The sequence below is a fragment of the Haliotis rubra genome, unplaced genomic scaffold (assembly GCF_003918875.1).
Source record: "Haliotis rubra isolate DU_JTF1 unplaced genomic scaffold, ASM391887v1 Scf121, whole genome shotgun sequence".
Taxonomy (NCBI): Eukaryota; Metazoa; Mollusca; class Gastropoda; order Lepetellida; family Haliotidae; genus Haliotis; species Haliotis rubra.
This window is the reverse complement of record NW_025765126.1, coordinates 849,893-872,503: the sequence shown is the minus strand read 5'-3', so window position 1 is coordinate 872,503 and position 22,611 is coordinate 849,893. Positions and strand designations below refer to the sequence as shown.

The window sequence follows — 22,611 nt, the reverse complement described above, 5'->3', positions numbered from 1 at the left end:
AACATGTACCGATCTGATCGTGGTATTGTCAACTTCCATATACCACCTGGCTGCTGACAGGTTCTTCACCAGTAGAACCAAGTGTCATGTGTCCATATACCAGCAACGTGCATAGAACTTGAAACATGAAGTCCACAGCATCAACCTGTGAACATATGGCTGCTTAAAGGAATTAGTCGTGTAAATACCCCAAATCTGTAATTAAAATGTCTTGCCAGTCAGGATAAAATCAATGAGACTCAAGTTAACCAAATTGGAGGCATTATAATTTTCATGAACTTACAGTCATTATGTTCAGTTGTACATTATACACCCTAGCAAATTGTAAATATACGTCTTTGTGTTGCGTACAAATGAAATGAAACTGTGGAAGTCAAAGTATGCGTCGGCCATGTTAGTTCAGTAAGTACTGTATAGACCGTCTCACTTGTTACTCTTAGTACTGCACATTTGTTCATAGTTTTCATACATAATATTAATATATGATATCTTGCACTTGTTATGTTCATCGCAGCTTGTTTTGGGCTGTGGATAGGAACAGATTGATGTCCTACATCACTTTGTCAAAATCAAAAAGTGCTTCAACATCAGTTTTATGGTTTTAGAGATAGTACTTACATTTTACAGAAATGTGCTCAACGTGTAATTGCTGTAGTGAAGTGTTGTTGCCAATCAACCATGACATGCTGGTACATTGTTAAAATAGGATGACTATCAGATGTATTTGTGTACTGTGATATCACTATAATGGCTAGCTTCAATCACATTTGTAGCTACTTTTTGATATTTTACTTTTCCAATGTTTTGATAGTACTTTTGCTTCTACATCAGTTTGAGAAAGACCAGTACTTTTATCTCATATACGATCTCTCTTCTTTTTGACTAAATTTGCTGACTGTAGTCCAAATGGAATTGAACCTAGGGCTAGTCCAGGGCATCACGAGACTTGAAAGTTACTGTGGAGAAGTTGTGGACACTTGCAGATTGTCCCTCTGTTTAGTACAGGGAGCTGAAAGCATGCCTTGTTTGAGAAGATGCCGTGTTATGACCACAATTTTAAACTTTTACTGGACTCCCAGGGGTGGAAATAACCCATTGCCTGACGTCCAAGTACAGTGGGGTTTTTTTCAAGTCGGGCAAGCAAATGTGTATATTACGCTGTACCAATGTCCAGTTTACTTTCATATGTTAATTATGTTGTTTATTTAAAACATCAACAAGAAAATCAGCCGGTATAGAGGAAAAATTATCAGGGCAAGTGATTTTACATGTGCCACTGTACCGGAGTACACTAGCAATTTTACATGTGCCACTGTACCGGAGTACACTAGCAATTTTACATGTGCCACTGTCCCGGAGTACACTATCAGTTTTAAAGTTATTTCCTCCCCTGACTTCTTATGTGGACAATATTGCAAAACTTTGAGGATAACATGACCCAATTTAATTTTCAACTTTCTAATTTCGGGCCATAGTCACTCAACTTTGTAATAATGTATGTCAATTTGACAGTTTAAAACAGAATAATTTCTCATGTGTTGACTTGTGCTTGAAGTATTTTGCCTTAAACTGACTGTAAGACTGTTACATTTGCTAGAATCGATGAGTCAGCAAAGTTTTATATTGCTTGTATATACTTGTGTATTAAGAAGAAGACAGTGCTGGAGGTCAGTGTATGGTGAGATCAATAATGTTTTACATTTTAGTAAAGTCAGCTACTTTTGTACTATTTTGTACTGGTTTTTAAACAAATAAAAGTTTCTCACTGAATGATAGCAATCTTATACTCACATATAATCAAAACCGCATCGCTTCACAAATGGCAACCGCAAACTTAAAACCGTTTTCTTTTTTTTAAGATTTGTCTGTTGACAGGCAGCAGTATTATATCCTTGTCGAAACATTTTCTCTTAATGACGTAAACCTGTGAACCTGTTCGTTATGCCCCCCACTGAAGTATTGCCGGTAATATTGGTTTAAATCCACACTCAATCACTGTGTCAATATACCGAGTGTAAACACAAGGGGCTAATGAAGTCACAATAATCGCTGATACCGTCTCGCCAATTATACAGCGTACTCAGCTTGTCTAACATACTGTGTATATATACACCTACACCTTAACGTGGCCAGTTGGAAGACATGGGTGGTGAGTTATACTCCAAGATGTAGCAATAGCAATGTAGATAATCAAATTGGGTGCTCCTGAGAAGTGACTGACATATTCCTAACTTTGAGCTGGTAGTCCTGCTGTGGAGACAGACGTGTTGTTTTATCAGAATGATTCCATAAATATTGTTGGTCTACGTCATGAGATCCTCAATCTTTGGTAATGGAAGTCAACAGAACTTATTTTTGAAGAAAGGTTTCTCATTGACTCTTTTGTAGTGTTTCGTATTTTACCGTCAGTCTGAGTAGAGTGATTGGTTCAAACCCACTGAAATGTTTGGATGAAAGATTCATGTGGGTTATCTTTTACTCTGAAACATCAAGGGAATATTGAATCAGTAGTGAATCAGGAAATCAGTGAAACTAAACTATTTTACGATATTTATACAACTGAGAAAATTTGTATAACTGGTTGCAGATTCATGTTTGTCATTTTATTGAAATGATATTAACATGAAATATTTGGCATGTATTTGACAGCTGAATCAGAATTTCAATTGTAAGATACTGTTATCCCCCCAACAGTTTTTCATATGAAACCTGACTTTCGTACTACATACCTACCGTCAATGAGAAGTCTGTTTCAAGCAAAGCTTCCATGTTTAGACCGAAGAGCATGTTCTTCTAGGAGCAATCCTCTTCCCATTATAAAGTCAAAGGTCATAGAAATCTGTGGACTGATAACTGAATGTGACTGATGATTCTGTTACTTACTAATGGTTTGTTGTGGATTATGCAAATTGATCAGTCTTCAAACTGGGATCTCATCACACCACGCGTCAAACCAGACCAGAAAAGTCTCATGTCATGTTAGTACATGAATTCTTATTAAAGAAAAAAACTCTAAAAAGGAAATAAGGTCTGCAACCATTCGTCTGTAGATCTTCATAGAAGCAAGGTTTTTAGAGTCACCTTGAAGAAATAGCATTATGATAAAAATGACGTTTACTTTTGATTGCATTTTTCTTCATAGTACTTCATTTGTGTGTAGTTTACAAGGAGTATTCAGAATCGATACTTTGGTATCTGGTGCCATTGCCTCAACTGTCCATGTTGACCACTTTTGAATGGATGAGACATGAAAAAAAAACAGTTGTGTTTTAAAAGATGGGAGTTCCCACAGTGGGATGCAGCTCAAGGTTGTGGTTGAATGATGTGAGACAGTTTACCTTGGGCTTCCAGCGTTCTCTTTACACATGTTTTCACTATAACACCACTATAGGAAGTCTGACACTGAACCACACATTGCCAGTAGCCTGTGTCACAAAGACCAAATCAAAACCAAATCTGAGGTTGTAGAATATCCTAGCAATGACTTCATCTGATTTTGGTTCAAGTTATTTTAACCTCCTCACCGAACACCGAGTATTATCCCCACAAACATATGGTCAACAACACCTTTACCACAATGGTTATCTATAGTTACTTAAAACCAAACCCATTTTGATCATTTATATTCACAATTGTTACAATATGTGCCAATGTTAGATGTTCCATTTTATGTTATAGGTTTAGGATTCTTAACCTATCAGATGTTTTCTGGAGTTTTAAGAATTCTTCTGAAATGTGTCATTTGTAAATTGCAACACAAAATGGCAGCCTCAGTGTAGCAGCGTGCTTGCTCAGATTGTAATGTAATCAAAATCAACAATTATCTAGGATCTGAAGTTCTGCCCCGCTGTAACCAGTAGGATCTCTCAGGTCAGAATCGTTACGGCAGTTTGGTATTAGGTAGCACTACAGTGCTTTTATAGATTTATAATTAATTAGTTGATTTCATCGTTTTATATGTATATTTGTTTTATATAGTTGTTGGAGTATTCATACTGCTTTTGTAATTACAACTGCTGTTGTGTCAATGCCTGTTGACATGTAATTATTTCATTGTAGATTGATTGCTTGTTTTACAAACATCGAATGGTGATGACACAACTAACACAAACTCGCATAATAAAGACGATCGTCCTTGCTGAAACTCGCATGAAATATTAAAGAGAATGGTATCACAGTGATATTCCTTATTGTGTGTAGCAATCTTGAGTCAGTTACTTCCAGGAGAAATTGTTGTTTTATTTATTGCTACTTAATATCTTCAGTATTAGATTCATTTATAACCATATAAGACAAAAAGACATGCATCTCACCTCAGGAATGGGCTAAAAATAGAATGTATGTGGTTTATGTGCATTGTGAACGGTAGTAGACAATGTAGTGACAATAAGTACCTGTGTGTTACAAGGTAAGAAGCTTCTGCACAGTTTTCTTGCCAAATAATAGAATCTACGTTACCCAGAACTTGTTTTTCCTCAGCTACAGACGTTTTGTTTTGTAACAGTTTTCATTAACTAGGTCCACAGTCCCATGTCATGTTGTCAGTAACTGATGAGGTAGGATCCAGGTTGTATGCTCCCCAGGGAGCTGAGAATCCCCATACATAACTTGATTGGATTATCAGTGTAGCATGATGAGCCATAGGATGCTAACATGATGTAGTGGTAGTAGTTTCTAACTTGTATCTGAGACCTTTGAAAAACTGCAGACATGGAAATATTCCCTAAGTATTAATTTGGAATACTGGTGAAATTGACGAGCAATAATTTTATGTTTTATATGACAGGTGCTTGGATGTCTGGTACTATGTCAGTGATATTGACAAGTGGCGATTTAAGTTGTTAGGTGTCTTGTTAACAACTCCAATGAATTCTTTTTTTAAAAAGATATTTCTACGGTGAAATGTCAGTGCTATTCTCTTTGATTGCCAGCAAAAATATGGTTTGAGATTGAGATAGGAAGACTCATGGGATGTCAGAACAGTGAATAAAATTGTCCAACATTTGTAAGTTGTTAAAGGTTTGTTTTTGTTTACTCTCTACCACAGTTTTAAATGAATTGGATAAGTGCATGTATTTTTATAATCATGTTGATATTTAATTGCTTCACATGACACTGGAGGTCGTGAGCGAGAGGAAGTATTGTTTGTATATAATCAGTTGCTTCATTATGATTAAACTTATTTGTCTTACAAACATGACTTGGTTGTATGTCCACATTGTTTGAGTAACCTATGGCTTAGTTGCGTAGACAAGTGACCCTGAAGATAGTAAAGGATCTCCAGGGGTCGAGATAGTTCAAGTATTCACGAACCACTCCAAAAGTGATTCCTCTCCACAACACAGACTTGAGCATGGGTTTACGCTGCTTTTAGCAATATTCCAGCAATATCAAAGCGGAGGTACCCATGTGGGGAATCGAAACCAGGTCTTCAGCGTGACAAGCGACTTTAGCCTCAAGGTTACCCCACGGCCGCTTGCCAAGACATCTGTAGACACGTTCACGTCTGTCACTACTGAAATCTGAGCTTGACTGTAAAGGCAACAGTCCACCACAAGCAAGGTGGAAGGCTCTTATTTCAGAATCACATTGGACGTTGTTTTCAGTGATGTTTCCAGAGGATAAGTCGTGTTGCGGGATGACGTGGTCGTATCCGTAATGACTAAGTGGTTCCTGAGAGATGGGGTGGATATGTCGATGTATTGAAATGGTCTGAGCAGTGGTCACTGCAGTCTGGAAACTGTGCCGCAGAGAGGTCACCTGTGTCCTGTCTACTTGGCGATGTGACACGTGGACGTCAGACACGAGGCTGATCACCAACTTCATTATTGTTCTGATAACGTCACAACAGTGCTAAAATGCCGTCTCTGTGTTAATGAAACTAGTCACATGAATTTAGACATTCCCCAAGGGTCCATAATAATAGACCCATGACACAGTGCAGTCAGCCGTGGTGTGCTGTTCATCAGCCCGGTTTATTTCAAAATAGTTTACTTTGACATTCTGCCTTGGAACCGATTGACTTTGATCTTATCTACATTCGACTTGAAATCTGACCGAAACAAATTCTTCAATACATCTAAAGAAGCGTACATTTTCATTTTGTGCCGGATGGTGCGATAGCCCAGTGGTTAAAGCGGTCAAACCGAGACCCGGGTTTTCTTCCAATCATGGGTACAATTTGTGTAGCCTAGCTATTTCTCTGTCCCTTGGTCAAGAGCGACTTGAAACCATACTCACTAACTCTTCTTTGCCTTGTGAAAAATGTCCTGCACAGGAAGTGGTATTAGTTGTTAGTTTACACTAACAAAAGAACAGCACATGGGAACTAAAAATATATACTAAGCAGCACAAAGAAACGTCCGTTTGGAATTTTCCTTCGCAGAAACGGATAACTATAAACTCATTTAATGTTTTGATTGTATATTTTTGACAACATCTCCAACTTTACCTGAGCAAAGACATTCCTTCCCAAACTCAGAATGGAACCCAGGAAATGGTCTCAGAAACGCAAGCTGATGGAAGGTGTTCTCCATGTTTTTCATGCAACTCATGCTGCACGTGCTGTTCACAAGGACCAGCCCTATAAAATGCACCCCCAAACCTGGTTGAAACATTCACATTACAACGTCAGCAGAGTGCCGCGACTCACGACAGCTCAGAGGAACCAGGCGCTAGGAAGACTTGAAGATGGCCACACTGCACAGGCCGTTGCCAATCACTTCCAGGTCAACGTAAGGACCATTTACAGGCTGCAGCAACGTTTCCGGGCCACCAACACCACAAATGATCGCCCCCGTACTGGCAGACCAAGGGTGACCACAAGACGACAAGACCGCCATGTTGTGCGACAGCATGTACAGAATCCCTTCATGCAGGCATCCGAAACAGCACGCCAGACAGTGGGAACACACGGAAGACCAATCAGTACTGATACAGTGCGCCGACGTCTTAACAGCGGGAACCTCCATTGCCGTAGACCTTACCGTGGACCTATCCTCACCCCTCGTCATTGGCGTGAACGTATACAGTTCACCAAAACTGGCGATACAGGCAATGGAGAACTGTTCTGTTCACAGATGAGAGTCGGTACTGCTATCAACTGCAGATGGCAGAACATGAATATGGCGACGACGTGGCCAGCGTTACCAATATGTTATGGAAAGAGACTCATGGGGAGGTGCAAGCACCATGGTATGGGGTGGAATAGGCCTGAACCAGAGAGTGGGTCCTGTGGTGTTCCAGAACCTTGGTCCAGGGAGAGGAGGCGGCATCACAGCGGTGCCCTACATCGACCAAGTTCTCAGACCCCTCGTCATACCACATTTCGCACGTCACCGGAACCACATTTTCCAGCATGATAACGCCCGGGCCCATACTGCCAGAGCTACACGGAACGTACTACAGCAGAACGGTGTCAACATTATCCCTTTGGAATGAAATTCAGAGGAGACTGAATAAGATAGATAAGATAAGTTAAGATAATTCTTTATTGCCCATAGGGAATTCTTTGTTCAGGAGAGCAACACAATCCCAACATATATAAGAAAAACAAAGTATGACGCCCACAGACACGTACACGCACACACGCACACTCGTACACACCGAGGACAGGATAATCCTAAAATAGATAATTACAATAAGTGAACACATAAGAGCAGGTATTACACAAATAACATCATATGAGAAACACCATGTGAAGAACAACTGACATGTTAAAAGCGAACGTTACTGTTAAACGGTTATACATTTGTTGGAATGAAAGAGAGCTTTGAACGGTTGGATTTAAAACGAGGCAAAAGGTACCTACGGCCGGAGGGTAAACGTTGATAACAATTGTGTAAGAAGTGAGAGGAGTCACTTAAAAAAAATTCAGCTAAATTAACAGTTTGCCTTTGGTAGATATTCCCCAAATTTTCAAATGATGACCCGGATATTTGCTGCAAAGTTTTGACAATTTTCTGAGGTTTGTTTCTGTTCTGAAGTGATAGGGCGCCATACCAGCTTTGTACAGCAAATGTTAAAACAGACTCAACACAGCTGTTGTGGAACGATGATACAATAATAGGATCAACATTAAAAGTTCTGAGTTTCCGGGGGCAGTGGAGACGACTCTGACACTATTGGCAGAGAACGAGAGTTTGTTGTCTATCACAGTCCCTAAGTACTTATACTCTGTCACTGTCTCGTTGCCTATCAGCACTGGAGTTATTCTAGTTCTCTTCTTGCGGAAGTCGGTGATCAATTCTTTTGTTTTCTTGACATTCAACTTCAGAAAATTGTCTTTACAGCTGGATGAAAATACAGATATTTCGTTTTGGTAAGAATTTTCAGAGTCAGACAGGAGACTGACGAGGGCTGCGTCATCGGCGAATTAGATGGTGAAGTTGTTGTCGTTGGTGTGCAGGATGAACAAGACAGGGGAGAGTACACATCCCTGTGGTGCACCGGTGTTAATGGTGATCCTTGGCGACAGAGCGTTATTCACCATGACGTACTGTTCTCTGTTCTGTAGGAAGCTGGTGATCCTTGGCGGCAGAGCGTTATTCACCTTGACGTTCTGTTCTCTAGAAAGCTGGTGATCCTTGGCGGCAGAGCGTTATTCACCATGACGTACTGTTCTCTGTTCTGTAGGAACTGGTGATCCTTGGCGACAGAGCGTTATTCACCTTGACGTACTGTTCTCTGTTCTGTAGGAAGCTGGTGATCCTTGGCGGCAGAGCGTTATTCACCATGACGTACTGTTCTCTGTTCTGTAGGAACTGGTGATCCTTGGCGACAGAGCGTTATTCACCTTGACGTACTGTTCTCTGTTCTGTAGGAAGCTGGTGATCCTTGGCGGCAGAGCGTTATTCACCATGATGTACTGTTCTCTGTTCTCTAGGAAGCTGGTGATCCGCCTGATGAATGACAGGTTCACATCCAGTTCTAGCAGTTTCTGTATGAGTATGTGTGGCTGTATCGTGTTAAATGCTGACGAGAAATCGACGAAAGTATGCTGGCATAGGCTCCTGGCTTTTCGAGGTGATCGTACACAGCATGCAGTAGAGACACGGTAGCGTCTTCAACACCCCGATTTGGTCTATAAGCAAACTGTAGTGGGTCCAGTTTATCCCGCACTTGAGTAAGAAGGCGTCTCAGAATTAACCTTTCGAAACATTTCATAGCAATAGAGGTGAGGGCAGCAGGGTGGTAATCATTGAGTTCTTTTGGCTTGTTCTTTTTAGGTACAGGTATAACTTCAGCTAGCTTCCACATAGGAGGAATAACTTGCCTCTCTGTAGAGAGCTGGAACAGTTCTCGGAACGTGGATGCAAGTTATTCTCAGCATTCCTTCAAGACTATCCCGTGTAAGTTGTCTGGTCCAGCCGACTTCCAGGTGTTGATATTGCGAAATACTTCGATGACTTCGTTATCCGATGACCTCATGTTCGGGCAGATTGCGCAGTAGAGTGCTGGTAGTATCAGAGAAGTCCAGATTATCGAATCGAGCATAGAATGAATTCAACTCTTCTGTGAAGTTCTGTTCGTTGTGTGGTATAGCAGCACGTGATTTCTCTTGACCGATCATGGTGTTCACATTACTCCAGACATGCGCTGATGTTCTGTTTAAACTGGTCCTCCATCTTTTCCTTACGTTTACACTGCTTGATCTTAGTGCCATACCAAGGCTGAACACAGCCGATGTATTGCGCTTGGCCTTTCTCAGATTGTGGTTCAAGGTGCCAATGGCCTTCATCAATCGATTGGTGCACTCCATGCATAGCCGCTGTGCTGCAGTTATTGCCGCTAGTACATGTGTACAAAACTGATGACCCCTTCTACCTCCCCAGGACAAAATGAGTGAACCCCCCCTTAAAATCATCATCACATGTAAATAATCGAGTCTGGACCAGACAATCCAGTGATCAACAGCATGAGCATCGATCTACACAATTGGGATTGAATGACATGCATCAGCCATGTCAGCAAGCCTGACCAGATGAAATACATGTAGGAATCTAGTTGAACGAAGTAATGGATGCAGAGCAATATGGAAGAACTAGGTGTAACCTTGACAATGTATTAACAGAACAGTTTGGCGGTGTATATTTAGGGTGTAAACAACCCAGCAAGATTCCAGGATTATGTCAGTTGATGTTTGAGTTGACGTGACCAGTAAATAGTTCTCCTCACACGACTGGTCAAATATTTGTTTACATGGCGTGGCATGGTCCGAATCAATCTCACAATGCAGATATGAGTGAGTCGTGTCACAGTCTGTCTAACTCAGCGGGTGACCTCACCGCACACGTGCGTCACGCGATCTAGACCCGTGAAGATCCGGGTTAGAATCGTCGTAAGAGGCGACTAACGGGATCGGGTGGGCAGGCTCGCTGGCTTGGTTGACACCTGTTATCGTATCCCAATTGTGTAGATCGATGCTCCTGCTGTTGATCACTGGATTGTCTGGTCAAGTGGATTTAAATTTCAGGACGTGTGGCTGACCATGATATTCTGCTGATGTGTTGCTGCTGCAGGAGGTTGTCAGCTATGATGCGGGTACACTGGGCCTGAGCGTGACGTTTTTTGATGTACAAAACGTTAACCATAATGGCGCGCATAGGACACAACTATTCGTTGGTTTCACAATACTTTTCAACTCGCTGTGCGCATGCGCAGAACGTGTGAAAAATATCCACTGAATGCTTCCGGTTTGGTCGTATGTTTATCGATAGTGTAAATGCACGCTAAATAAAAGTTGTTATGAAAATTATATACGTTGTGACAACTGTTCATAGCTGAGTACATACTTCCATTTGCCTCTGCTTTTTCAATACTTGATGTCCTATTTTGGTTGCAACTCCATCAGAGATGTGTTTGTTTAGTTGTGAGCAGGGGATGTGCGGGAAGGACAGTGGTGGTGAGATGCACCCCCTTTGTCCTGAAAGTTATTAAATGACCATTGAAACTCTCGTGATAACGGGGGTGCACCCCCCGCCCTGGTGGACCTATGATCGATATCTCACACTAAGATGATTATGAAAAGAAAGTCTTAAAAACCGCCGATCCATCTCAACAGTTAACTGTAATTTCTGAATACAACAGTCTATAACAATGATTTCAATGGGACAGCAGTGCCATATCTCTTCACGACAATGATCATTCACAATATTTGGCGCATACCCTAGAGTTTTCAGCTAGTCAGGAGGCTGGTTTGCCCTTACACCAAATCGCTTGGTCTGACTTGGTCCATGTCCTGGTGTTGTGCATGCACCGAAGGGTTCACAGTCCAAAGCAGGCATTGTCACTTCTCGCTCGCCTTTCGTTCTGACCAGACGCACCAACACATCGCTGCTGCGAATAGTAATAACTGGCTGCATTCTTTATAACTGGTCTTTCATCTCGGTTCTCGAGCAGTATAGACCTTTGACAATTGTTTCTAGGATTTCTCATCCCAGTGTTGCTAGTTCATAATTTCATGATAAATCAATCATTTTTGGATTAGATTTCATTTTCCAAAATAGGGCTTCATAGTTCGTTTTCATAGTTGTCATTTTGTTTCATATAAATTTAGTTTCAGCTTACAGATGGTCAATGTGCTATTGTGTTCAGTCCATAGGTTTTTTCCGATTTGCAATAATTTTTGTGTACCTGTTGGTTTTAAATTTATCTTGTTGACTAAGTAAGATTGTTACATGTAGAAATCAGTTTATTATGGACGACCAGAAGCGTGTGGTACATTACCAGCGGCTGCATTCAGCATTAGTTAGTGCAGCCAAACAAGGCTGGGAATGTTTGAGTTTTCAGTTTTCTCTGAGGTCGCAGAGTATCAAACAGTTCAATTTACCTGACCAAGTACCAAAGTGTGTAAAGTTTGCTCGCGATTCCGTGGCTGTCGGTGTTTATCCAGCTGATGCTCCGACATCTCGACATCCAGTTGCATGCATTGGTGATGGGAATTGTCTCCTTCGAGCCTTCTCCCAACAACTTTTGGGTGATGAAACTCACCATCTCGAATGCCGGGTGCGTATCATAAATGAACTTGTCGTGAACGAGAAGCTATACATCAACCAGTCATCACTCGCTTGCTTCTATGTCAGGTGGGAAAGCCAAGGAAAAGCAGAACTTGTTACAGTATGTCGTTGTTACCTCAGCAGCTGATGAATCACTTGTGACTTCATCTATGAAACAAACATTTCGGAAAGAGGTACTTAACACTGTAAACGGTATTCCTCTCTTATACACATATACGTGGCAAGCAATGCTTTTCAGCGCAAGGTCATATCGGTTTATCCCAATATTCGGAGTGTAGCAATTGATCGACAGGTCATGCACCAAACCATCACACCACTCGTTGGGGAAATAAAGACCCCACCTATCTGTATCATGTGGACCCACATGACCAGCACAGACACAGCGGGATGGAAACCTAACCATTTTGTGGCCTGTATTGAAACCGGAGAGATGGAAAGTAAGTGTGCTTTGCCAGATACAGAGTTTTCCGAAGTGAAAAGTGTGAATCTGGGTAACACATACTCAGCTGATAGTGTATGGGAAAAGGCACCCGAAAAAGGCTTCACAATGTCTGGTTTCTCACAATCCGATACCAGGGATATGAAGGACAGCAGCAGTGAACCAGCTAACAAGAAGCCGAAAATGTCGGAACCTCAGTACTTTGAGTAAAGATCAAAAGTACAAATACCTGAAACATCACTTTCATCCCACTTCAGAATATGATGGGTTTGTTTCGCAAACAAGAGCTCGGCCACAACAGAAACGAGTAACACGTCTTGTATTCCAGCACAGCTGGTTGAATAAGTACAGTTGGCTAGTGTACAGTCCAGCAGCAGGTGGAGGCTTATGTAAAATGTGTGTTCTGTTTCCGAACCTGGGTGATGAGCGAAAGTGCGCAGGGTCTTTAGTAAAGTATCCTTTCACAAATTTGTCTAAAGCAACTGGGGAAAATGGTGCATTTGAGACTCACCAGAATACCTTTTTTCACAAACAAGCTGTTCTTGCGGCGTTGGACTTCCTACACATTTACAAAGAACCTGAAAAGTCGTTACCTTATCGGATATCTCAACAGAATAAGGAGATGTACGACTTGAACTGCCACATTCTGAAACAAATAGTTGACACAGTGATACTCTGTGGCAGACAAGGTTTGTCTCTGAGGGGGCACAGAGATGACAGGACATCAGAACAGCCAAACAAGGGAAACTTTCTGGCCATATTAAATCTACTGGCAGATAGAGATGACAAACTACGTCATCATTTAGAGTTTGGCAGAAGAAACACCCAATATACCAGCAAAACAGTTCAAAATGAAATCATTGAAGTAGTTGGTGACCACATTCGCTCAGAGTTGGTCACTCAGCTTCAAAAAGAAGGGGCTGTGTTTTCTGTGATTGCAGATGAAGTCACAGATACGTTTTCCAATGTTGAGGTTCTTGGTCTTTGCCTGAGATATATTGATCAAAATACAATGACTATCAAAGAGACATTCTTTGATTATGTACATTTAGAAAGAACAACAGGTCAGCATATTGCAGAGGCTATCTTAAAGTCACTGAAAGACCAAGGTATTGATATCACCAAGTGTCGAGGAAAAAGCTATGATGGTGCATCCTGCATGTCTTCATCTCGAGTTGGTGTTCAGGCTCATGTCAAAACATTGGCACCTACGACTTTGTACACGCATTGCAACAGCCATGTTCTGAATCTGAGTATTGCGGCTTCATGCAAAATCCCTCCAATCAGAAACATGATGGACAACATCAACCAAGTTTTTCTTTTCTTTGACAATTCACCAAAACGCCAGAGGTTTTTAGAGAGAGTTCTGAAAGCGTTTTGCACTGATACGAAAAGAACTCGTCTTTGGGGATTTTGCAAGACTAGATGGGTTGAGAGGCATGTGTGCTTTGACGTCTTTCAAACGTTGTATAGCCACATTTGCACATGTTTTGAGGCCATCCTATATCCTCGAAACCATGCAGACATTTATCGTGATGAGAACTGGGCATGGGACAAAGAGACAACCATAAAAGCACAAGGGCTTTTGACCATTCTGAGAGATTCGCAACACATCATGGCGTTTGTGGTGGCCCATAATGAACTTGAAGTTGTTAAACCACTTGCAGTCAAACTTCAAAAAAGGAACAATGACATCTGCATGGCTTACAAACTTATTGACGAAAGGGTATCAATGATCAAAACCATGAGGGCTGATGTGGATCAAAGGAGTCATGATTGGTATGTGGAAGCTTGTGCTATTGCAGAACAGCTTGATGCTGAAATACGTCTTCCTCGGATTGTGAAGAGGATGACACAGAAAGCGAATGCACCATCCCAATCTCCCGAAGAACACTTCAAGCTCAATTTGATCATTCCTTTCCTTGACCACCTGCAAGAAGAGATGAACACAAGGTTCAGTCCAGAGAACCGTCCTGGAATTGAACTGTTTGGTCTTCTGCCATGTGCTGTTGTTCAGCAACCAGATCTACTACAGTTGGAAGCAAACCTAATGTTCTGGGAGAATGACTTGCCAATGGTGTCTTCTCTTCTGGCAGAACTCCGAAGTTGGCGCCTTCATTGGTTGTCACAGGAATACCACCCTGAAGGTGCAATCGAAAGCTTGAAATCTGCTGATGAGGATGTTTTCCCTAACATCCGTAAGCTGCTCACAATTGCCGTTACACTTCCAGTTACAAGCACTGAAGCAGAAAGGACATTTTCTAGCCTTAAAAGGCTGAAGATGCATCTGAGGAGTACCATGGGTCAGGAGCGCTTGACTGGACTGACACTGATCCACCTGAACCAGGACAAGAAAATAGTTTCTGATGAGATAGTTCACAAATATGTGAAAAAGCATCGCAGACGTATGTTTGAGAAATGCATCCTCTATCAGTAGTTTTCTGTGACACAAGTCTTTGTGTAGAGGTAACATACAAGTAACTAATTAATGCACCTGACTGTAACAAACTGTAACACAGCCAAGTCTGTGAAGAGTGTCTGTGTGTTTGAAAGGTAATTTTAGGTAAACAATAAAATGAAAACCGAGTTTTTACGAGTTGAGTTAACTCTTATGCAGATTAATGTCTGCAACTAACCATTGGGTCACAAAGCCACAAGAGGCGGCGTGGAAGGCTGTGTATATTTGCCACCTTATCCCAAACACACATTCTAAGCTTGCCATTTGGTCTCGGGCAAAAATGAACTATGCACCCCCCCTTTTTCAAAAAGCTGTATCCGACCCTGAACTGCTGATACGTTAGATATAAAATGAAAAACAAATCACTTAAAATGACAAGCAAATACCACCTATTGATCTTACAGCCGATTTGCCATTACAATCCAGATGGACCCGTGAAGATCCGGGGTAGAATTGGTCTTCAGCAACCCATGCTTGCCACAAAAGGCGACTATGCTTGTTGTAAGAGGCGACTAACAGGATCGGGTGGTCAGGCTCGCTGATTTGGTTGACACTTATCATCGGTTCCCAATTGCGCAGATCGATCCTCATGCTGTTTTATCACTGGATTGTCTGGTCCAGACTCGATTATTTACAGACCGACGCCATATAGCTGGAATATTGCTGAGTGCGGCGTAAAACTAAACTCACTCTCTACATTCCAGATGTAAACCAAAAACGATAGATAGTGACTTATCAAGTAGTTTTTACTGTTTCACTGTCACCGGATGTGGCCGAGTGTACAGCACAGATTCAGGCATTCGGGAATCATTGACAAAAATGAAATTGATTTTCGGCATACCCAATCTTTCGTTCTGTAGCTCTTTCAAGTTATATATTTATATTGATGTACTTAAACATTGTATTCAAACTAAATAAGTGTTTACTAGTTCACAAGAATGTCACAGATACTTCTACACACGATGCCAACATTTCTAGACAGAATGATACACTTTCTAGATTTGATGACGATATTCTCATAGAGGACGAATGAATAACTAGGACATAAATATTTCGAGACATCATGCCAGTATTATTAAAAGGGTGTCAACATCAGTAGGTAGAGGGTCACTATGTCTTTACAGTACTGGCGATTCCCAGTCTCGCTACGTTGAAGAAGCACAAACATTAGCGTGTCAACCTGTAGTGCGAGAGATCCTAGTTTCGAATCCCGACCACTGAACTTTGTATCTACTTTCCCGATCAACATAGGGTTTCCGAGGAAATATCACACTGTAATTTACACTAGGCTTACATATTATGCGACGTGTAGGAAGGGTTTCATCTACTTCTTTTGCATTTGTAATTTTAAACACAGAGAGAGAGAGATAGTAAGAGAGAGAGAGAGCATACAATCAAAACATAAAATGAGTTTAGTTATCTGTTTCTGAGACGGAAAATTCCAAACTGACGTTTCTTTTGCTGCCTAGTATATTACAATGTGAGTGTTAAACGTCATTACCTCAAGTTTGAACAATAATTTATTGTCCAGAATGTATCACTATCTTACTTACGTAAGCAGTAGTGTGGCGATTGCAACATATTGATTTTTTTTCCAAGTTCCTTTTGCTACATTCTGAAAAAGCAGAGACTAATCCAGCAGAAAATTGAAATTTTCTAGAAGCTATATAGACCATCTAAGACGACATGGGTATGCCCCTATCATCTGGCACTGCATCAAGGCCAGTGGTAAAGATAATACTTCCACCACATAACCACTGTTATTGTATTTCATAATTGTACTACTGTAGTAATTACTTTGTAAATAGTGGTCCTCGGGATACAACCATCGTAAGTTTCTAAGAGTGGTCCTCAGGATACAAACATCGTAAGTTTCTGAGAGTGGTCGGGATACAAACATCGTAAGTTTCTGAGAGTGGTCCTCGGGATACAAACATCGTAAGTTTCTGAGAGTGGTCCTCAGGATACAGACATCGTAAGTTTCTGAGAGTGGTCCTCAGGATACAGACATCGTAAGTTTCTGAGAGTGGTCCTCAGGATACAGCCATCGTAAGTTTCTGAGAGTGGTCCTCAGGATACAAACATCGTTAGTTTCTTAGAGTGGTCGGGATACAAACATCGTAAGTTTCTGAGAGTGGTCCTCGGGATACAAACATCGTAAGTTTCTGAGAGTGGTCCTCGGGATACAGCCATCATAAGTTTCTGAGAGTGGTCCTCAGGATACAAACATCGTAAGTTTCTGAGAGTGGTCCTCAGGATACAGCCATCGTAAGTTTCTGAGAGTGGTGGATCATCGTAAGTTTCTGAGAGTGGTGCTCAGGATACAGCACATCGTAAGTTTCTGAGTGGTCCTGGATACAGCCATCGTAGGTTTCTGAGAGTGGTCCTCGGGATACAGCCATCATAAGTTTCTGAGAGTGGTTACAAACATCGTAAGTTTCTGAGAGTGGTCCTCAGGATACAGCCATCGTAAGTTTCTGAGAGAGTGGTCCCCAGGATACAGCCATCGTTAGTTTCTGAGAGTGGTCCTCGGGGATACAAACATGGTAAGTTTCTGAGAGTGGTCCTCGGGATACAAACATCGTAAGTTTCTGAGGGTGGTCCTCAGGATACAGCCATCATAAGTTTCTGAGAGTGGTCCTCAGGATACAGCCATCGTAAGTTTCTGAGAGTGGTCCTCGGGATACAAACATCGTAAGTTTCTGAGCGTGGTTCTCAGGATACAAACATCGTAAGTTTCTGAGAGTGGTCCTCAGGATACAGCCATTGTAGGTTTCTGAGAGTGGTCCTCAGGATACAGCCATCGTAAGTTTCTGAGGGTGGTCCTCGGGATACAGCCATCGTAAGTTTCTGAGAGTGGTCCTTGGGATACAAACATCGTAAGTTTCTGAGAGTGGTTCTCAGGATACAGACATCGTAAGTTTCTGAGAGTGGTCCTCAGGATACAGCCATCATAAGTTTCTGAGAGTGGTCCTCAGGATACAGCCATCGTAAGTTTCTGAGAGTGGTCCTCAGGATACAGCCATCGTAAGTTTCTGAGAGTAGTCCTCAGGATACAGCCATCGTAAGTTTCTGAGGGTGGTCCTCGGGATACAGCCATCGTAAGTTTCTGAGAGTGGTTCTCTCAGGATACAGACATCGTGAAGTTTCTGAGAGTGGTCCTCAGGATACAGACATCGTAAGTTTCTGAGAGTGGTCCTCAGGATACAGCCATCATAAGTTTCTGAGAGTGGTCCTCAGGATACAGACATCGTAAGTTTCTGAGAGTGGTCCTCGGGATACAAACATCGTAAGTTTCTGAGAGTGGTTCTCAGGATACAGCCATCGTAAGTTTCTGAGAGTGGTTCTCAGGATACAGCCATCGTAAGTTTCTGAGAGTGGTCCTCAGGATACTGCCATCATAAGTTTCTGAGAGTGGTCCTCGGGATACAGCCATCGTAAGTTTCTGAGAGGATACAAACATCGTAAGTTTCTGAGAGTGGTCCTCAGGATACAGACCATTTCTAAGTGGTTCTGAGCCATCTGGGTGAGAGTGGTTCTCAGGATACAGCCATCGTAAGTTTCTGAGAGTGGTCCTCAGGATACAAACATCGTAAGTTTCTGAGAGTGGTCCTCAGGATACAGCCATCGTAAGTTTCTGAGGGTGGTCCTCGGGATACAGCCATCGTAAGTTTCTGAGAGTGGTCCTCAGGATACAAACATCGTAAGTTTCTGAGAGTGGTCCTCAGGATACAGCCATCGTAAGTTTCTGAGAGTGGTCCTCAGGATACAGCCATCGTAAGTTTCTGAGAGTGGTCCTCGGGATACAGCCATCATAAGTTTCTGAGAGTGGTCCTCAGGATACAGCCATCTGGAAAGGGGTCCTCGGGATACATCTGTTGTACATTTATTTTTGAGAGTGGTCCCACTGATGCAGCCCTGGTAGGAGCATTTCATAATTTAATCTCATCCTTTTAAGAAAAAACACAAACTAGTTCAATGCAAGTTGATTTCATTTATTTACTATTTGAGCTATAATCAACAAATATATACATTAGTATTATGAGGAGATACATGAGACAGTATAGTCTGTACATACCTCCCAGCATTTATCTACACTGTAGTACTAGAATAAAGAATCCAGCGTACTGGTACAGGACCACAGTGGTATATATCATGTTATCACCTCCCTTGGCACATTTCAGTGTAGAATACACTCACCATGCTGTCAATGCTGTGCAGTCTGGATATTGACAAGAGGGAAGCAAACATGACACACAGGGAGAAAATAACAGCAGCTACTATATGATAGTCTATAGGAAACCTTTTGGGATGTCTTTAATTGTTTTAAACAGAATGACATTTTGCATTACATTAGTTTGAAAATATTCTAACCTCTGTTTATCAACACATCTTGAAACCTTGTTAATCCAGACATTTCACATATCTGGAAACCTTGTTAATCCAGACACTTCACATATCTGGAAACCTTGTTAATCCAGACACTTCACAGATCTGGAAACCTTGTTAAGCTAGACACCTCATTCTGGACAGTTAAACTTAACACCACAAGAATATGACACTATATTAGTTTAGACACTAATTGATCTGGAGACTGCTAATCCTAACAACTCACATGGATGGACACCAAGTGACTGAAGACATCTCACTTGTAGCATATTAATATCAAGAAACAATGTATCTATTATCTGATTTTGTTAAATTTTAAATAATAATATTGCCCAGAATACATTGTTGCCCTGAACCTTCTTGTTAAATAGTCACTAGAAGATGTAATATTACATGACACTGCCCATGCAGGTGTTTTCTCACACTGTGGGTGACTTGAATACAGCTGTACTACCAAGCTTCATAGCAGGAACAACTTCACTACTCAAATGTCATGGCCTATTTAGCCACTGGTGTCAACATAGGTCAGCTTGATGCAGAGTGCCTGCTATGGATCCTAGTCTGGTCGGACTGCAAACAATGAAGGCGTGACAAAGCATATTGGTACCATAGAATTAAACACATTGTCATAACATCACAGGAAAATACAAACCACATACTCCTTAAGTACGGAATGTTTGCCATATTGTAATGCCTCACCATAAAAAAAAAAAAGAATCAACATAATAAAGTGAATTCCTCCCTCAATTTATGAATAAAGTAAATTCTTCCCACAAGTAATATCAATATAGCAGGATCACTTGTTGCAGTTCCTCTGATAACACTGTGATAACTGACAGCTATAACATGAGCTTCCATGTGATAACCACATGATTACCACACAGAACACAACAATATTGGCTGATATCAGATGATCTTCACTCATAACACAGTACTAATGGACTGATATCACCTGATAATCACTGATAACAGACTGATATCACCTGGAACCTGGTAATCACTGATAACAGACTGATATCACCTGGTACCTGGTAATTAAAGGGTAATGCTAGTTTTGAGGGCATTATCATTTGCAGAAGCCCTAGGTCTTCCATTAACTGCCCGATGAAGGAGGCCAGTTGAAAAAGACCGAGGGCTTCTGCAAATGATAATGCCCTAAAAAACAGCATTACCGTTATTATTGCTAAAATACATGGAATTTGTGTTGAAAAGAAAAAGGAAACAATGAAGGAATTTGACAGTAAGTTTACTCAAAACCAACTTCTGACGGGGTTGACTGACCGAATGCAATTACGTCATCAAAACAATTCAAGTTACATCACAACAGAACGTGGCGATATTCGACCTTGGCCTTTGACAGCAGAACTGACAACAGAACTGATAGTGGCCCGTCGTTAAGGTTGAGCGGTCCAATATCATTTGCAGCGGCCCGCAAATTTCTGATAATAGTAGGGCTGTTTCATGATAAATCCATGTATTTTAGCTATAATCACTGATAACAGACTGATATCACCTGGTACCTGGTAATCACTGATAACAGACTGATATCACCTGGTAATCACTGATAACAGACAAATATCACCTGATAATCACTGATAACAATGATTATCATATCTAACAGTTGTTTCTATTGCTTGGTACTTAGTACTGAAAGTGTTGCTAAGAGAGCACTACTCAAATTGGCAACTACTGAAGGAAACACATTCAAGAAGAATGCTACACAGCTCGCTCTCTCTCTCTCTCTGAAAGTACTTCAGTCAACACTTAAGTCATCGGTAAAATTATTACATACATATGTCTGTCTTCAAATTAAATCATGATCTCTAGATATAGATATGATGTTCTCGAAATGACACACATGGATGAAAATAAATTAAGACAAACAAATATATTTTCGCAAAATATTGCACTTGTCACTTCCTCCAAAATAATCACATTGCTGTATATACAAATGTATAGTTATACACAGGTCTATACATATACACAGTGATGGGAAGATGCAGGCCAATACTGAATACTGAACAGATCGGGAACAAGAAACTGCTGGGTTCTTTGTGACCTTGGACTGTGATGCTAGTCATGACCTTTCCAAGGCAAGGGACAAAATAGAAAGTAAGACCTATATCATGACAATATATGTTTCGAATATTCATAAGATCATCTTGACCAGGCCTGTTATTGATTGAAGTAAATGCAAGCAATATGACAGATAGAATCTGATTGGCTAGTGTAAGGTATGTAACTCATTATACCTAATGGTGGCTCTACAAGTGAGCTACGGAATTCCGTCCAAGGACACTACATTTTTCAGAAGAGTTAACTCCCTTGCCTTGGTAAGATGTCAGGAGAGCTGTCAATGATCTGGTTACATAGTTTGATTGCTTCTTTGGGCTGGATAGCCCTGTATAGGTGAGTGAGTGAGTGGAAGTTTATTTGTTAATTACAAGATGAGCATTTGTGATCTAAGTATGTATTCTCTCTGGGAGTATACACCCTGACAGCCATATACACAGTAATAATCCACAAACAGGGAGACAAAATTTGTTGTCACAGATCAAGAGGTAGAAAACAATAAGTTCAACTGTAACAAAAACGTTTATGATCATAGTTACCAGGCAGTTATATATGCAGATACAGGCTGTCATGTAAATGGCCAGTCGTAGTAGAGGGCTCGTAAAACAATCCATTATAGATGAGTTGGAAGTGAGTGAGAGGACACTTAGTAAGTCAGGGCACTTATTACAGGGAATACAGTAGATTTCAAACGCATTAAAACCATTCAACCCTACTTGTCCCTGACATAAGTTCCCCTGCATTCCTAGAAGAGGCTATTTCATAAAGGTTACAATCAAAGACTAGACTGACTATCAGGAAAATCATCTTGATATCATTCTTCATGTCATATGTTGATCGGAAGCTTGATGAATTTGATGATGAAGTAAACAAGTAAAAATTCAACCATGTCAATATCCTATATGATTTGTTCAAATACAATATTCATATAAAAACAGACAATTTATGTGGTCAGGTAGAAAAACATCAAAGAAATATGCAAAGTATACAAACAATACAAGATATGATTGTTGCTACAATCTATCCCGGAACTGAATGCATGACAATACACGCCTATCAACGGATGAAGATCACGTGTAGGCTCCCCATACAGGTCACCATGCTCTTAACTTGAAATATCTGCCTGATGTCCTAGCTGGGGATTCAGCACAATTATCTGTTGTTTCTAGCTGGGGATTCAGCACAATTATCTGTTGTTCCTAGCTGGGGATTCAGCACAATTATCTGTTATCTGC

The 22,611-nt window shown here is 41.1% G+C and overlaps 2 protein-coding genes and 1 long non-coding RNA gene across 4 annotated transcripts in view; 2 read left to right on the top strand and 1 right to left on the bottom strand.

Annotated features, from left to right (window-relative positions):
- Window positions 1-1,207, top strand: part of LOC124265297 (GRB2-associated-binding protein 1-like) — a 58,881-nt gene extending 57,674 nt beyond the window's left edge. The window contains exon 9 of the mRNA XM_046700092.1: window positions 45-1,207. The gene's annotated coding sequence lies outside the window, so the exon portion shown is untranslated. The remainder of the gene's footprint in view (window positions 1-44) is intronic.
- A 12,864-nt stretch (window positions 1,208-14,071) lies between these two features.
- LOC124265288 (52 kDa repressor of the inhibitor of the protein kinase-like) lies at window positions 14,072-14,893 on the top strand. The gene has a single exon (XM_046700080.1). The coding sequence runs from the start codon at window positions 14,072-14,074 to the stop codon at window positions 14,891-14,893; it is 822 nt and encodes a 273-aa protein (XP_046556036.1).
- Window positions 14,894-18,893: 4,000 nt separating this feature from the next.
- Window positions 18,894-22,611, bottom strand: LOC124265023. Of its 2 annotated transcripts, none has more exons than XR_006895320.1 (2): window positions 20,824-22,611; window positions 18,894-20,331 (listed from the first exon to the last, which is right to left on the bottom strand). It is a non-coding gene; the product is annotated as an uncharacterized LOC124265023 (long non-coding RNA). The 2 variants fall into 2 exon arrangements; XR_006895322.1 differs by having other exon boundaries at window positions 20,855-22,611.

What these genes read in the sequence shown, in the direction of transcription:
- LOC124265288 (XM_046700080.1), top strand. Translation starts at nt 14,072, where the DNA reads ATGGCGTTTGTGGTGGCCCATAATGAACTTGAAGTTGTTAAACCACTT.